This window comes from Neolamprologus multifasciatus, chromosome 11 (genome assembly GCF_963576455.1).
Source record: "Neolamprologus multifasciatus chromosome 11, fNeoMul1.2, whole genome shotgun sequence".
NCBI classification, from domain to species: domain Eukaryota; kingdom Metazoa; phylum Chordata; class Actinopteri; order Cichliformes; family Cichlidae; genus Neolamprologus; species Neolamprologus multifasciatus.
The window spans coordinates 26,573,708-26,591,676 of record NC_140449.1 but is presented as its reverse complement, the minus strand read 5'-3'; the positions used below and the strand labels follow the sequence as shown (position 1 = coordinate 26,591,676).

Here is a 17,969-nt window from a genome sequence, read left to right as displayed (position 1 = left end):
TCTGCTACTTGTCCAGGTCACGTTATATAATCTTGTATATATTGTCATGAAATTTTGAGGCAGCAGTCTTAATCCCACAGAGTTCAAAGCGCTCAGCTTTTTCTATGATTGGTGGAAAAATGCAAGTCAATACGAACAAACCTTACCAGTTTGAATCGCAGAAAAAAAATACAGATTTTGACACAACCAGTTCTGTTTTGAATCCCTATAAAAGACCTTTTATCTCTCTTCCTTATTTTGTATTGGAAACTATAATAAAAACATAAGAGACAAATGTTACTTCTCACCTATAGACAACACAAAAAAAGAAAGAAAAGAAAAACTGAATCAGCATCAGATGTATCGGCCAGACAATCGGATGACCGCGCCTGTGAGTGTCTAACGGGATATGGATCAAGCCATTTTTGGAAGGGTTAATAATCACTATACTGGGACTCAATTCATCTATAATCTGAAGAGAATTTTTAGTGTTGGCCAAGGCAAGCTGAATCAGGCTGCTCATGTTAAAAACTGGCACATAATAAAAGCTAAATGTATTGACATTCAATAGTGGATTTGAAAGGATTTGGATATGATAAAATCCTAAGAACAATTTTAAGATGCAGGCAATGATTCACGGCTCTGGAAAGATGCTAGATGGTTTTGCATGTGATTTATTTCTCTTTATGTCATTTTGCTATGGTCATTAGCATGCAAAGTGCAGCTTTGTAGTGTAGTGTATATTACAACCTCATAAATTATTATTATCGCTCCTTAAGTGAAGACCTGTTACAGATGCAGTCAGCAACAGTTACTCTGATTTTAAGCTAAATCTCAAGTAACATATTCAATGAATATTTATCCGTCTATCGCTGGATGTCAGCAGGCCGGACGTCACTCTGTGCTGCTCAAAAATTCCAAAGAGAAGTATTGACGTGTTAATATAGTCATGATCCGCTCAAAGGCTTAGGCTCCCATTGTTTTTAATTGAAGATGATATTTGGGGGATTTACTGGATGTGGGTGTAAGCAGTGAGATGCTCTGCTGTGTGTGAATGTGCCAGAGGATAAGGAAGTGGAGGGTTTATTGTCTGAGCATTGAAATTGGGTTTTTTTTTTTTCTGCGTTGGGATTTCATTAAAGTGAGAGAATAGGGCTGTCAAACAGTTCTAGCAAGGTGACTGATGTCTCCTCGCTACCTCAAAGGCAAAGAAACAGAATATATAACGTTCTTCAGCCTGCGTTCATAGCATACCGAAAATACTTATTGCATTTTGAATTACTGGTGACTGAAAGTGATGATAAATTAAAGAAGGATTCCTCAAAAGAGGATTTCTGCTTATCTATACATGTGGCATGCAAGTTGAGTTACTGAATTAAAAGTTAGGAGGTCTGTCTTGTCATGCTAATGGAGGCTGAGCATTGCAATTTTATCCGTTTAACTAAGTGCTTCCTTTATGATGGATGATTTGCTTAAGGGGCAGTTGGGTATTTCTGTTTGTACTCAGAAAATGATCATCCGACAGATGTTTTGGAGAAAATATTATGCAGAAGTAAATGATCTCATTTCTCATCAGGTTTATGTGGTGGACTTGTACCATATTAATCCAGTAAAGCCACAGCGCAAACTTCTAAGTGCATATTGAGTCCTATCAGCACAAATGTAATCAATAATATTGGTTTCATTGATCTTTTCTGAGGAAATACAAATTTTTTTATCAGGATATATGCAAACTAATTCACTACTATCAACATTTGGTACCCAAATATTTTTTTTCTTTCCTGAGAAGTCACAGTTTTAAGATGCAGCGGTGAAGCCAATATCCTCATGACATCCGAGTTCAAAGTCGTGCTTCTGTGTTTGAAGAATCGTATGGGGAAAGGAACGTATTTCAAAGCTGCCTGCATATAGTAATGGGTCTGTATAATGTTCACACATTGTGAAGATCCATTAGTGAATGCATTTGTGAACATTTCTTTCAGCTTGTTACCCGGACGCACACTTGTGACACGTTGTTAGCGGTTTGCTCTGTGAGTAAATTTGTGCCACTTTTGCAGCTGCTGCAAAATGTAGCAATTAAAAGTAAAATGTGTGCGGCTCAAAGTTTTCTGTGAAAGATTTCCATGGTGCAAGTTTGTTTTATGGAGCTGTGTGACGTCCACTAGCTAGATCACATTGTCTACATTTTATGGTCTCTGGATCACTATAAGCGTGGCGCAAATCCAGTGCCACAAACTATCACGATGGTCAACCCAGCAGAAAATGATCTGTACTGCCTGACCATCATCACCACTCCCAGTCATCGGTTCGAGCCCTGGCTCGGACAGTCTCGGTCGTTGTGTCCTTGGGCAAGACACTTCACACGTTGCCAACTCATGGTGGTCAGAGGGCCCGGTGGCGCCAGTGTCCGGCAGCCTCGCCTCTGTTAGTGCGTCCCAGGGTGGCTGTGGCTACAATGTAGCTTGCCATCACCAGTGTGTGAGTGAATGGGTGGATGACTGAATGTAGTGTAAAGCGCTTTGGGGTCCTTAGGGACTAAGTAAAAGCGCTATACAAATACAGACCATGTACCATTTTAGTGATTGCAAAACCTACACTACATATCCAGCTGAAACAATATCTGCATTTCAGCTGGATATTATTAACAGTCTCACTTTTAAAATGCTATACATCCCAAAGTTTGTGGCCTCATTTCAAGATTTCTACAGCAGGACATGGAAAATTTGTTTCAAAATCACAATCCACACAAGAAACAAGTCCAAGCGGTTCCAGATTGAACACTATTCCCAGGCAGCTGACTCAAATAATCAATATGTCGGAGAAAAATTACTTCTGTAGGTCCTTCTTTCACTTCTGCTTTCTGCTGTTCCTCTACCTTTTACCTTACTCTTTCTAATAATACTGTAAAAGCTCTGTAATGGTTTATATTTACTTTCACCAACCCATCATTTTCTGTAGCATCCCTGCAATTTCATCACTGGCTTGTTTCTGAGGAGAGAGCTGCTGTCAGCAAGAAGTGTAAAAGTGGATGATAGTCAGTCAGTTAGGGTTTTCTGAGGGATTTGGGGGCATGAGGTACTTCTTTAGAAAAGTTTCTGTTACTCCACTAAGTTTAGAAACCCCTCTGCTCTCCACTTGTTCAGATTCCATCAGCTTCTCTGGCAAGGTCTATTGATTGGGCTGGCTCGGTGATCCACAGTAACTGAAAGGAAGGAAAACGGTTTGACTGGAGGCTCCTGTGCAAACAAACACGACTTTGGAAAGTAGGGCTCTGAATGCATAAAGAAAGAGCAGCTCCTTGAACACAAGCTTTAATCCAGTGTTTCAACAATGTTGCGTACTCTAAACAATGAGTGCCACTGAAGCTCTGAGTCGAGAGATGTTTATCTAATAGCGAATGTAACGTTTGCATCGAATTGTTGAAAAGCAAATTACTAATTATGCGTTGTTTTCTCTTTGGGCTTGTAATTATGTTCGGAAAGTAGGCTTGGTAAGCCACGAGCAACACTGCGAGATGTGCAGGAGGCCTAACAAATAGTCTGATATTCATTCTCCCTCTAGCTAAGGTTTTTGTTTCCACTTCATCTCTAGCTAAAGCTGATAAACCAGCTAGTCATCAAACCCCGTTCATCTGGTGCCTGGCAGGCAGCGTTATTGGTGAAACTGCTGTGGTGAAAGCAAAGAGAGTGAGTAGCAACAATTAAGCTCCGATATGTTCCTGTGAGCTGTGGGAACTGCAGACTCTTAAGCTTTAGTTCCTGTGATGGTCATTAGATGCTGGCTTGGAAAAGCACACTTTAACTGTTCTGCAGTGCTTGAAACAACCCAAACGTCTCTGTGTATGCTACGTGTTTATACTAGTTGAAGTGGCTAACGAGAGAAATGATGTTGAGCCTTGCTTTGGTGCCTCTGCCTGAACAGTTTTACACACATTGTACTCAGTTTTGCATCGCATTGCTACAGTGACTGACCTATAAAGAATAGCCCACCTGGAGTCACCTCAGAAACAGGTCAGCGATTTTACAGATACTATGTCCTTTTTTCTTTTTTAGTCTGGGTTTTGTCTACATAAAATATTTCTAATTTCCATTTCTGCAGGTGTGCCTCTGACAGTTTTAATCCTTTGCAGCAATTCAGTGCAATTCAATTCAGGTTTATTTGTGTGGTGCAAAATCACTTTATAACTGGCACGTCAAGAGGTTTTATAGAACAAGGTAAAGACCCTGCAGTATTTTAAAGAATACATAGAGAGACAGCATTATGTGGTTAGGCTTCAATTCTAACTTTGTTGCCTTTATGACTGTTGGGGGGTTGCTTTTGCCCTCTATAACTTCTAAAGCTGATATAGACTGCCAGGAGTCGTTTCAGGGCTCATACAAGATTTAGCCTTTTATTTGAGCTTGAAGCTGAAATTGAGTCTAGTTTTTAAGCCTTATTTATATCTTTTTTCCAAGTCTGCTGTCATATTTCCCTTTATAGAAAATAAGTAGACTCTACTGGGACTATTTTAGCACATTAACAGTTCAGGTTTACCTCCCCAACAATTCAACACCAGAGTCCAGACACTTTAATAGGGTCCTTGTGGCACTTCTCTCTTTTCTGTCATGAATCTTTTATGGTGCACCGAAACTCTCAATCCACTAGTGGTGGACGCTCAGGAGACAGTTTGGCACACGCTAAGGATCTCTCCTAATGATCCGTGCTGGAGAGAGCGGTGTGGACACCTGCCAAAGAAAGAGGGATACATTTTTATTTTTTTATTTTTTTGTGGTAGCTGGCCTGATGAATTTCACATCAGACAAAAATCCTGAAAGATTATTTTCTGGTTAGTGTCTGAAAAGGCGGATCTAAAGCTTGGAGCTTGAATCCAGGTGTCCCCATCAGTTGTAACACTTGCATGCTTAAATAATGTTCGTTGCAGCTGGGTGTAAGCGTCTCTGAGTGTACCAATTGATGCTAATTACAAACACTATGTGGACACATTCTAATCAGAAATCTGTTTTGGCTTTACAGTTATTTAACATTCAGTATTGTGTAGCTTCTCTGGGAAAAAAATAATACAGCTCTAACTTTTAATTAAAAAAAATACAATTAAAAAAAAAAGCTTATACTCTGAAGCATCTTTTCTGCTCCGCTTGGAGTATTATCCCCCAATTTAAACAATATCTGTAATGGGGATGGTTGGCTAATGTTGATCCCAGACATTCATTAATTCCACGCATGAATGATCTACAGCTCAGTTCTTCCTGGTTGTCCGACTGTGGCTCTTGTTTTGGGATTTGCTCGTAATTGACCAGAGTGTTGTGCTGACTCAGGGTGGCCTTCAGAGACCAAGAAGGCTGTGTCACCGCTCACAATAAATGTGGATTTAATAGGCAGGAAATGGCTCTGCTCCAGAGCAGGTCTAATACGAGATGGAAAGGTATTCAAGTTTAGGTGGGAGGTTTAAGGCAGAAACAATGGGTGGAAGCTGATTCTGTGTTTTTCCTGCCAAAGGTGCAGCTGGTTTCAGGTGATGACACAGCACCTCGTTAACGCAGCCGTGACTCGAGGCTATCATGCCAGGGTGCCGGGGTGATTTATTATCCGTTTTCCAATGAAAGCCTCCTCAGATTAGAGGGATGCCTCGCTTGTGGAACCAAATATAACAACTGCATTACAAAACAGGCAGGTTGGGAAGAGTGTCAAGAGCATTTTGAGGCGCGCTTCATGTTTATTTATGAGAGCAGGCTCTTGTCCGTGTAGTCTGAAATAATCCAAGTTGTTTATCTGAGAAAGCGATAAACAAGTCAAGATTTGTGTATTTTTTATTTTTTTCCCCCACAAAAGGAATACACAGAGCATACAGGTATACGGGGAGTTGGCAGTTTCACTAAAACAGTATAGAAGCATACCACTGGCTCGTTTACTGTATAATCGACCTGTGAACATCAAAATACTGGTCCTTCTGTAACTGTTACCTGCTATTGTTTTGCATGCATTTTTCTGCCTTTACTATAGTTTCTTATGCCAGGTCATTGCTGGATATTCACTGTAGTACAATGAAAAAAATCTCATTACAGAGGGGGACCAGATTAGCCGATAGTACAGCATATAGAATAAAACAACTTACTGCTATTTTAGATTTACTCAAACGTAACAAAAACACAAGTCATGTAGCTCTATGTCTCCTTCTTTCCCGGATAAAGCTCTCTCTGTCTGTGTCATGGAGGAAGCTGTGGGGACCATTAATCTGAAAGTGACCTTTATGTGAATGACAGAATGACGTTACAGATTGATGAAGCCATAAATGTCTGAAAAAATGGGCTTTAGTTGCTTTGAGGACTTAATTGAGCTTAAAATCAGGCTGATGAAATTTCATAATTTTATAGTATGTGGGGAAAAAAACAAATATGGATGACATGTGACACATGAATCTGAGGTAACATCTTTTTCATTTATTTTTCGGGGGGTGTAAGATATTTCTCAAACGTTTTCTTAGTCCCCACAGCACTGCTATGGATGGTGGTGATGTCATGGTGTGCAAGAACAGTTTCTGTCCCCATAAATGAAGACCTGCTCTAAATAGTTGTCTAGAATAAACTACAAGCCGCTTATCATTGTATATCCCTTGGCTCTGGGCCATTGAATCAAAGCTCAGTTGTTTACAGTGAACCAATAAGGTCATCTTCAGCTTAAATGTTATTTAATAATCGTTCTATATCTATTTTTTTTGGTCATCCTTGTTTATAAAGTAATAACACTACAATGATAACACCCAAAAATAGTTATTATTATTAACCAGTTGCCATGTTTTCTTTTCTACTCATGTACAGAGGTTACACTCTTTATGCTAAACGTTGATGTGCTGATAATGATGCTGTAATAACTACTACAGATACTGATTAATAAGACTGAAGAGACACGTTTTTGGTTTTGGTAAACTGATCAGACATTTAGAATAAAATTAGTCCAAATGCTGTGATAGGACAGCGGCTGTGTAACAAAAGGTTTCACTGTGACAGCTCCTGACTGATTTGTGTCTGTGATTGTTACAAATAATTACTAAAAATAACATCATTATGTGCAACTCCGCAACATGAAGCCATAACCCTTATTATGTTACCTGGAATTATTCCATAACGGTGGGTTATGAGCTCTTCTTCTAGTGGGTGAGTTATGCCTGCTTTGTGTTTGGAGATGATGTTCATAGCTGTGATGAATCTTGTAACATCCGGTGTTTTTGAGAGGAGGACAGAAATAAAAGGCAGTCTGTCTTCTTTGGATGTTGTTAAATCCAATCGGTAAGATAAACACATGCATAAAAGCCTGCATGTTGTAGCCAGTGCAGCAGTTGGTTGCCAGTATTGGGGTGCAGTGCCAAGTGAGCGCAGCTTGTTATAGTCTGACAGAGTGGACTAAAAAAATTCAGTTACTTATTATTTTTCCTTGCTCAATAAGAGCAGAGACACTATGTTGATAAAAAATATTGAGCCTTTTAATCTTTGAAATTACATGTTTTCAGTCCCATTAAGTATAACGAAATGCGATATATAAATACAGTTGCCGTTGCCACAGGTGTATAAAATCAGGCACCTAGCCAGGCGGCCTGCCTTTACAAACATTTGTGAAATAATGGGTCGTTGGAAAGAGCTCGCTGAATACGAGTGTGGTGCTGTAATGGGATGCCACTATTGCAGCAAATCAGTTTGTGAAGCTTTTTCCCTTCTAGATATTCCACAATCAACTGTAAGTGGTCTTATTGCAACATGGAACGATTTAGAAACCACAGCACCTCAGCCACAAAGCAGTACAGCGCATAAAGTTAGAGAGGTTGCAGAGTGCTGTGCTCTGCTCACTGCTGCAGATTCCCAGACCTGCTGGCTTCAATATCAGCACAAAAAGGGATCTTCACACCTGTAACATCTACACAACCTCTACAGAGAAAAAATCTATCAATCCATCCATTTTCCGTTTATCCGGGGCCGGGTTGCGGGGGCAGCAGCCCAAACAGAGAAGCCCAGACCTCCTTCTCCCCAGCCACCTCCTCCAGCTTATCTGGGGGAACACCAAGGTGTTCCCAGGCCAGCCAAGAGATATAATCTCTCCAGCGTGTCCTGGGTCTGCCCCGGGACCTCCTCCTGGTGGGACATGCCCGGAAAACCTCGCCCAGGAGGCATCCTTGTCAGAAGCCTGAACCACCTCAGCTGGCTCCTTTCGATGTGGAGGAGCAGCAGCTCTACTCTGAGCCCCTCCCGAATGGCCGAACTTTTCACCCTATCTCTAAGGGAGAGGCCAGCCACCCTTCGGAGGAAGCCCATTTCTGCCGCTTGTATTCGCTATCTCGTTCTTTTGGTCACTACCGACAGCTCGTGACAATAGGTGAGGGTAGGGGCATAGATTGACCGGTAAATTGAGAGCTTCGCTTTTACACTCAGCTCTCTCTTCACCACAACAGACCGGTACAGCGTCCGCATTGCCGCAGCACCAATCCATCTGTCGATCTCCCGCTCCCTTTTCCCATCACTCGTGAACAAGACTCTGAGATACTTGAACTCCTCCACTTGGGGCAGGAACTCGTCCCTGACCCGGAGTGGGCACTCCACCCTTTTTCGGCTGAGGACCATGGCCTCAGATTTGGAGGTGCTGATTCTCATTCCCACCGCTTCACACTCGGCTGCAAACCGTTCCAAGGTGAGCTGAGAAAATGACAAAATGATAAGAGGAGCATATATTTTGTAAATGTTGTAAATTATTCAATCGGTGCGTCGATTTGTTACAACTTACTCTCTTTAGCAACTGTGACCACATAATTACCTCTGGGATTAATAAAGTGTCCTGATTCATGACATGACATGGTCTCAGGCACAAAGAAGCCCCGCCCACATGCCAATCTGTGTGCCGTGAGCATCCAATGAAACGTAAGTTGGCTCAAAATGAAGGAGTAAAGAGCTTAAACATCTTGTTTCAGACAGTGGTTGAACTGAGCGGTTGCAAAAGACCCAGTTTTAGATAAATAAGGGTTACTTTGAACAGTGAATCAAATATGGAATGGGAAATGAGAAATGAGTCCCTCTCAACTTCAAACCAAAGACTATAACATAGTGGAACATATTCATAAGTGCCTTACAGAGAAAACACAGAGCATTATGTCATCCTGTGTTTCTTATGCAACACCAAACAGTGGAAGCAGCAGATGGACGCCATCGACTCTAAATTATGACCAGTTGTGAGGGGAAAACTGCAGATTTATATTGTTTGGGAATAACCATATGGGAACCCCCTCTTGCTGAGTAATTGAATTGTGTTTGCATTTGCTGTGGAATGCCGTGGGTCACATTATTAAAATATATGCTCAGCCCCTACCGTTCAGAGGACTTATCACTTCATCAAAACTTCCGATTCAGACCTACCCCCCTGGCACACTCTCATTATATGGTCTCTTTCATTGTAGCAGTGGTTTTGCTTTAGAAGCTGCTTTTTTCTTCTACTTGTTCTTATTCTTCTTTTTTCCCGTCAGAGAAACCTCAGCTCAGATTGTCTCTGCCAGATGCTTCCTTACTCTAAATCATCTTTTGAAGTTCTAACCATGGATATAAAATGGCCCGTAAAAACACTTTTGTGGCTGCCAGTTATTGTATGTCCAAATATAACAAAATGGTTTGAACTCACAAAAAGTGACCAACCAGCTGTCGGCTTTAGATCCTCAACCTCTTGCTAACAACAACCCATTGAAGTCCCTTTTCCACTTGTTCTTTCATGACTTCTCACACATGACTCACAGATTTGCATATCAGCCCCCTCTTAGTCACGGGCAGTGTGCGATTATGCACCTTCTGATACATTCTGTTTGTACATTAATATAAGCAGCAGATGTGGGTTGAACAGATGCAGGAACCCCAAAGCGTATCGTCCTTTGAGTGTACAAAAAGCACATCTACACATTCAGCAAAATTGTTCTAAATGATATAACCAGCCATTCATCTTTTGTGTGAAGCTGATGCATAACTGTTTAGTTTATACGGATTACACCACTAACAGAGTCTGATATACACCTCGAGATGACAAATGTTTTGTCTTTTGTATTTTGCAACCTTAAAAATGTAATTTTTCATTAAAATTCATGTCAAGCTTTTTATGGATTTATCCCTAAAATGACTCACTTCTTTTAATCTTGCCACAGCAAATGTTTAAGATCCTGCTTCATTCCATTCCCCATTTTTGTGGCTTTAGATATTCTTGCTATTGCTCTGATTCATGCTGATCAGTTTGGGGTCCCTGCATTCTAGGATTTTACTGACTTAACTGTACACTCCTGTAGTGTAAGGGAGATTCATGAGCAACTCTATAAAACCACATCTGGATATCCACTATGTTTTTATAGTCAAGTTGGTTGGAATCCTCTGGGCTGACATTAACTAGATTTAATTTCTTTTTAGCCAAAAAACATTATTGCATTAAAAAAAAATGTAGCAGGAAGGGAAATGAATACTTGGATATGATGTGGATCACATATACCCATCTCGGCCATGTGATCAGCAATATATCACCATGTGACCAGCTTTTGACCTACGGTCCTGGTTTGTTTTAATCACTGGCCCGCTCGTGGATCGCCTCTCCCAACAACGAGCCAATTAGTTCAACCAAAGAACAGTCGGAGCGCTGTCAGATCACGTCTGTGTCTTCTCTGTGTGCCCCTGGAAATGGATCATTCATCCATTTGCCCTCTTGAACAAGCAGCTTTGGGGGTAGCATGCTAGCATGCTGGGCTGCTGCTGCAGCAAATATTGACCGGTGCAGATTGCGTCGCGATGGTGTGTCGATGTGTCTGTACACCAACAGTCGTATAGCTGTGTGACCTCGATCTTCCCACGCTGTGACCCCTGCAAAGCAATACAGCAACACAGATGTGAGCTTCAACACATAAATTGAAATTACTTAAAAGTGGAAAGGATTTTAACACTGATGTAATTTTGTATTCACCAGTGCATTTGATTTTCATCTACCTATTAAATAGTACAGTTTAAGAATGAAATCCTCTATTTTAGCATACTCTGAAGTCAATCTGTTGCTGATTAATGCTGCCATTTTACTTCTTTTGCTTAGCATTTATTTGATAGTTATAAAGTCCAACTTCCATCATGCCATTTAAATTTTTTTTAATGCTGTGACATATCGTCTGTAACATCCTTCAAAGAAACGGAGAAGGACGAGGAGTTTTAACATTTACCAAATCCTGCATTTTGTGCACTTTTTCCTATTTCTTTTGTGCTTTGGCTTTTAAATCCACCAGAGGAGTGAGACAGGCTGACATTATAAAAGATGGAGTAAGTTTCAAATAAAACTTGAGACATTTCCTGGTTTTCATTCTGTGAGGCAGAGCGTTCTGTCGAGACGCAGCGAGGCTATTTTTGTTCTTTAAACATTTACTGAATAAAATGATTACCTTCATGAACATATTTCCAGCGTAAGATTCATTGCTTCTATTTCCCTTAATCATATTGGGTGCTTGTTTTTCCACATTCTGAGAGATTGCTGCTGCTTTCATTGTCGGTGTTCATTTGTGTAAATGGGAAAATGCGCTGTTTAAAAAATGCTGCTTTGTCAGATTTAATGCCAGGTCTGAAGTAAGGAGAAACAACAGTGATGACCCTTTACTGATCTGCGAAAGGTTTTCACTGCATAGTCATTCAATATGTGGTGCAATTAAAATGCCAAGCAACAAATTATACCGGCACCGCAGCTCCAGAATAGTTATAGGGCTCATAATTCATTTGATACCAAATCTTACCGCCCTGAATTTAAGACTAATTTGAGCAGTGCGGTTGTTTCCAGTGTGAAGGATAGCCGGAGCTCTGTATGCTTTGTGGTATCTATAATAAGCTTTTAGGGTGAGAGGATTTTCAGCTGGAGGCCCTGTCAGCAATAATCAGATTCATATTTATTTCCCAAAGTTTCATATGAAACCACCTTCAGAGAGAAGTCTTACAGCATACTATACTGATAATAGAGATGACATCATCTGGTGGGGATTTTGGAAATCCTGACACATCTGCCCACATCTGTGCACATTCTGACCGCTTTGGGTTGTGTTTGCTGTATTGTGTGCAACAAGAAGATGAATTTAATGAACCTGTCACTGCTGAAAGCACTTTGTGCAGTTTGAGCTGTAATTACTTTTTAGTTTATTTTCAAGCATTCTGCACTGAGCACCCGTTCATGCATCGTGGCATTTCTTTTACGATGGTATTAAAAAAAATTACCTTTTTATTTGGGGTGCTTTGATGCCCAATTATGATAGCCGCTGAACCGAAGGGAAACGTTGCTTAAACGAGAGGTCCTCCGTAACTACAAATGATCCATGTTTATTAGCAGTACAGTGGTTGGAGATGCATTTATATTGCGGCGCTAAAATGTAGGATTCCCATTCATATGAGTGCATTCAGAGTTGCAGAGCCTTTGCTAGAATGTCTCTAGCGAAGAGCTCAATGTCATTGTGTGGGAGCTGGAGATCTATTGGTAATCAACAGCAAACACTGGAAGCTTTGGCAGCAGGCTCGGTCTGGGTGCTTTAGCTCACTGAACAGTGCAGCGGGAGAGAGTGGAGTTCTTGCAGGAGAGAAAGACATAAAATAAAAGGCTGTGAAAAGTGGGTAAATCTTGCAACAATGTTTCTGCTTTGTTGCAAGATTTACCCACTCGAGTCGAGATGGTGGCAACAATTCAGTTTACATGAACTAAATCATGATGTTGGCACTTAGTTCCACATTTTAACCAAACCAGTATCCTAGATCTCAATAGTTGAATCAGCTATGGTGTAGATGTGGGGACAATGGTTGGAATCCCATTTTGTGCAGATGTTCATCGACCCCAGAAAATGACTCATTGAACCCTGATTTTTCTTTTCTTATTGTAACCATTAAGTCAATATTTGTTTATTTCTCATGAAGTTTTGCTGTATTTACGTTACATTTTCTACATATATTCATATTCCCCTCAGGATACTTGCAATCGCTTTGTTGATCTCGGTAAAAAGTCAAGGATGTAAAAATTGATGCTGTGATTCACATTTGATTCTGACTCTTGTTTCATTATTAATAGGTTTCAGAAGAAAGTAGATTAAAAGAAATTTTTTTCACTGAATCAGTTCTGATTTCTTTTTATTTTTCATTTCATTGCATTTACAAATTCTTTCTCAAGCAAATACGGACAATGTTAAGATTACGCTGCCAAATTTCTATGGCCGAGTGCTCAGCTTGCACACGGATGTATTACAACTGTGCCCCCTTAAATATTATTTAAACTGATATTTAAATCAACATTTAATGTAATCTTCTGACTTTTAGCAGTTTGAAGAAGTTTAAAGTTGTTTTCTTGGAGGTTGGTCACTTCTGGGAAGCTATAGTCATTACATGACATTTACAACAAAGAGCTATGAATATATTTGATTAGTGTGCTGCTGGTGGATGAGAACGCTTTAATCATTTCTTGTAAATCCTCTACTTTTTTGTCGTGCGCCTCTTTTCCATATTACTGCATTTGGGAAGTTTCTTTGCACATCACAGCTATCTGAACAGGAATATGTCCTGCTCAAAGAGGTTTACTTTTGTCTGCGGACACCAGTCAGTCTGTCATTTATAGCAGTAGCTGCTGTGAAAATGTCAACCGTATTGTTTAGCAGTGTGGTTTATGTGTTTATAATTGCGTCCGTGTCCTTAATTCGGACCTGATCAATATCTATCATTCTGTTTGCCTGGAGCTATACCAATTTAATTACGACTGGGCTTGGAGCTGCGATGCTTTGCTGTCAGCCGACTGACCCGTTTGTCTGCCCTCTGTTTATTTTGCAGATGATGAAGTTTGCCTGGGATAACTACAAGCGCTATGCTTGGGGCAAGAATGAGCTGCGGCCTTTGACGAGAAACGGGCATATTGGCAACATGTTTGGTGAGTATTTGCTGGAGACTCAGAAGGCCTGAAAGGTCACCTGGTTTTTTGGTATTTATTTATTTATTTTTAAGACCCACTGACCTTTCTCTTGGAAGACTTTCATGTGAAAGACAGACTAAAACTAGGGAGGGAGGCAATTTTGTGATCAGTAGAAGCACCAGCCACAGAAACTAATTTAAAATCTATAGTTTTGTGTTTGGGTGGACAAAAGGAGGATAAGAAGGTTGCAAATGTCTTTATTAGAAACAGACCAGGGCCGACTGTTTCTCAGTTTGGAAGGGATGGACAACTACACCAATCTTAAACTCTCACAAGCTAGTACTGATTTAGAATTTCAGAGCAAGTACTCTGCCTAAAATAACAATTTGACTGAAAGTTGATTTTTGGCTTTTTAATTCCATGTTGTTGTGCTGTGCTGGGGAGAAAAAAACACTTCATGAAAACACTTTTTTTTTCCACAGCAAAATTAATATGACCCAACAGATAAACAACACTGATATCCTGATAACAAGCCAATACTGGCCCATCATGATGTTCACACAGTATATTTGGAGATGTTTTTTGTCCCGTTGCTTGCTGATACCATTTTTTTCCCAGTTCCGAATGTCTTTCTAACAGCTAACTGACCGCGCACACAAACAAAAATCAAATTTTCTTCAATACAACATGTTATCTTGGCAATAAAAAAAAAACAAAGAATTTCAACTATATAACTTCCCCCAGACTAAACTAAGTTACATAAGTTTTCTCTCACTTTAACAACTAATATTAAAACATGCTCACATTGGTGAAGTTGGTGAAGCTTTTGTTATAAATGTTTTGGCAAACTTTGTGTCTTCACTCACAACAAAGACTTTCCACGCTAACTACATGTTAGCACATGGCCTACTGCTGTGCATGCGCTGCATATGTGTGAGGCTGATCAGCTGGTTACTGATTAGGGCAGAGAAAGCCGGAAATCAGCCGATTCCGGTTCCTCGCCTGTCAATTGTTGCATCTCTATATATTAGTGCAGCGGTCCCCAGCATTTTTTGCACCACGGACAATATTTTCATAGACCGGCCTTTAAGGTGTCGCGGATAAATACAACAAATAAAACCAGTACCAGTACAAAAAGAAGGAGATTTATTCATGACACACAGGAAAAGATAAAAAAAAAAAAAAGTGATAAACAACTATAAAAACCCAGAAAACCATAAATTTCACACTCGAACATTGTGGCCCAGTACCTAACGACTCAGTGGGGTTTGGGAACCGCTGTATTAGTGCATCAATATTCACAAGCCCTCAAATGTACTCAGGATGTCATCAAGCACCTTATGATGTTAAATATGACAGACGTAAATAAGCCAAGAAGAGAAACATAAAGTCACAAGGTCCTTCGTAACTTTGGATTTTTATAATAAGGCAGCACACATGGATAATCTAGTTAAATGAGGAAAACCAAACAAAGTAGACAAAGTCTACTGGCCTTCAAGCTCTGCTTCAGAACTGACATCCAACTCAAAGCACCGAAATAAGTGAAGCGCTATTAATCCTTTGCTTTTGACGTGGGCTATGTTGTGGAACATATCTCCATAATATTTCCATAATTAGACATTTGACGTAACTGTCTATTAACTGATTCAGAGAAAAGCAGTAGTGCCTTCGACACACGGTGGTTAGTCTCATATTGTATCCTACTTTCAGACGGTAGGCACATTGTTTAATTTTAAATTAAAATAAAATATCTATCTTGCATTTTGTGTCGAGCTTAGTAAGAGCTTGTTTTGCACAGTTTTGCTTTGTTGGCTTCTGATCAGCTCTTTCAATACTGAATAATAATTGAAGCCATGTAATGGGCAACAATTCTTATAGCTTATAGCTTTTTCACTTAATAATCTGTATTTGTAAATTCTGTTTGTAAAAGACAATTAGTTTGTTTAGAGGTCTTTATAATGCTCTTCTTCTTTTGCTTGTGCTTTGATGGGGCTGCTTTTGAGAAGCTGCCGGTAGCAGTAGTTTAACTCGAATTTCAAATGAGACAAAAGCAACTGGATTTCTACAGATATAAAAATATATTATACCTGCACACCTTCTGAAAACAAATCATAAGTAATGAATTTTTAAAAAATCCAGCTGTCATAAGAACGACAACACATCGCACTTATTTGCACCTCAGTGAGCTTTTGACACTATGTTTTCTTGAGCTTTCACTCAGCACAGGAAACCTCGCAACCTGCCAGGGGTGTCACAGTCTCCCAACAGCCTCTAATTGGAGCCAAATCCAGAGGGGTCCTGCAGTCCTCTGCAGTGGAGCATATCAGTCAGTTCGCACTTCTGTGCCTGAGGGAAATCCCACAATAAAGCTCTTAATAAAAGGTGGATCAGCTCTTATTAAGACTTGGGCTGGTACTGTCTTCCATACCTGAGGTCTTCCTCTTTCACTTCTGTAGGGATTCACAAGTATTAGAGAGGTTGTGGTTAAGAGGAGTCACTTTAAAGCAAAGGCCTTGAGCCACGTTTTAAAGCAACTAGTCCAGGATCACTCTTAGATGAAAATGACCAAAAATAATTCAAACCCAGATTTTGCCATCATTTGTTTATTCAACCGGTTTGGTTAATGTTTGTAGTTAAAGCTAAGATATCAGAGAAAAGTTTTGTTCTCGACCTATTAGTTATAAAAGAATAAGGTTTTTAAAATCTGTTCATATGCCTGTTCAGTCATTCTCAATATTGTCATTTTGGTGGTGTTCCTCGAACAACATTGCGAGTGACCAATCACATTGTTGTGACGTTATTCTTTGGCGCGCCAAGCCATCATGCATTTATGAAATTTCAATGTTGCAAGGACAATATCAATTCTGCTTAGCGTTTATTAAAGGGTCAGGGTCAGGGTCCGTTGATCGGCGGACAGAGGCGGTTTCTCGCAGCTTAAGTACAATTTTTTGTTTTACGGTGTTTTTTCCCAAAGTCGCAAAAGTATGACATCACAACATTCTGACTGGTCATATGCAATGTTGATCCTGGAACAACATTTACTATGTTGATCTGGGAACAACACCAACACGAGGATATCAGATCGTGCCTCAAACTGTGGTAGGCGTACCACTGGTGGTACGTGGGCTCCCTCTAGGGGTACGCGGGAAGTCTCCCCCAAAAAATTTAAGATTAAATAATATACCATGTTCTGATTGAGGGATTTTTGAAAAAAAATCAAACGTACAGCTCTGTTTCGACGTGCACGAACCATGAACAAGGGTCATGAAGCCAAAAATCCAGCAGCTTAACCACCACAGCAAAAATTGCTCTGCTATCACTTCCAACATAAATGAAGACAGAAAACTAAACAGCAGTTTGTAGGGTTACTGAAGTTGGGCTAGCTGGTATTTAATGATGTGCTACGTGATCGCTAGCTACACAACTATGTTAGCATAAGATAAACACAGTAAAGCTGGAGAATGAACTCTTACTTTTTTCCACTTAATAAAAGTTAACGTGATGGTTCCCGATGGTGGACAAATGCAATCGCATGGCTGGATGCTGTAAATAGACCAAACTTCAGTCAGGAGAACAACTGAGAAAATCCATCCACAATACCAGGTTATCATTAATATACTGCTGCATGGGCTGGGCTGCAGTTACATTGTAAGGTTGTTCATGAGGGTGAGTTCGATGAGAAAGAGGAGTGCAGCGTTACGTCTGTGTTATCTGATGAACTGATTATAAATCGATCTTTTTTTCTATCTGTGCTTTTTTTGTGTTGATACTGTGTTATCCAGTATTTTCACAAGCACAATGAACTGCCAGCATCATTCAGTGAAAAACAGAAGAACAAATTAGATAACAAGCGCTCCAAATACAATAATTCCAAACTGTTTTTCCCCACTCTCTACTGTTTTAATGTAATAACTTTAGTTGATTGACTTTTCTCAATGTAATTAGGCTGATATTTTGCTGCAGAAAGCCTATTTTGTTGGTCAATTTTGTTGATTAATATGCTGCAGGGAGCAGAGATCTGTTAGTTTTTACTACAAGTCGTGTTTCAAGATGAGTTATCAAGGCTTCATCCACTTACTCTA

General features: G+C 40.0%; 1 protein-coding gene across 1 annotated transcript in view; it reads left to right on the top strand.

The window, feature by feature from the left end:
* Window positions 1–17,969, top strand: part of LOC146508644 (mannosyl-oligosaccharide 1,2-alpha-mannosidase IA) — a 203,492-nt gene that overhangs the window by 63,716 nt on the left and 121,807 nt on the right. The window contains exon 2 of the mRNA XM_085178375.1: window positions 13,809–13,905. Coding sequence (XP_085034501.1) covers window positions 13,809–13,905 — 97 coding nt within the window. The remainder of the gene's footprint in view (window positions 1–13,808; window positions 13,906–17,969) is intronic.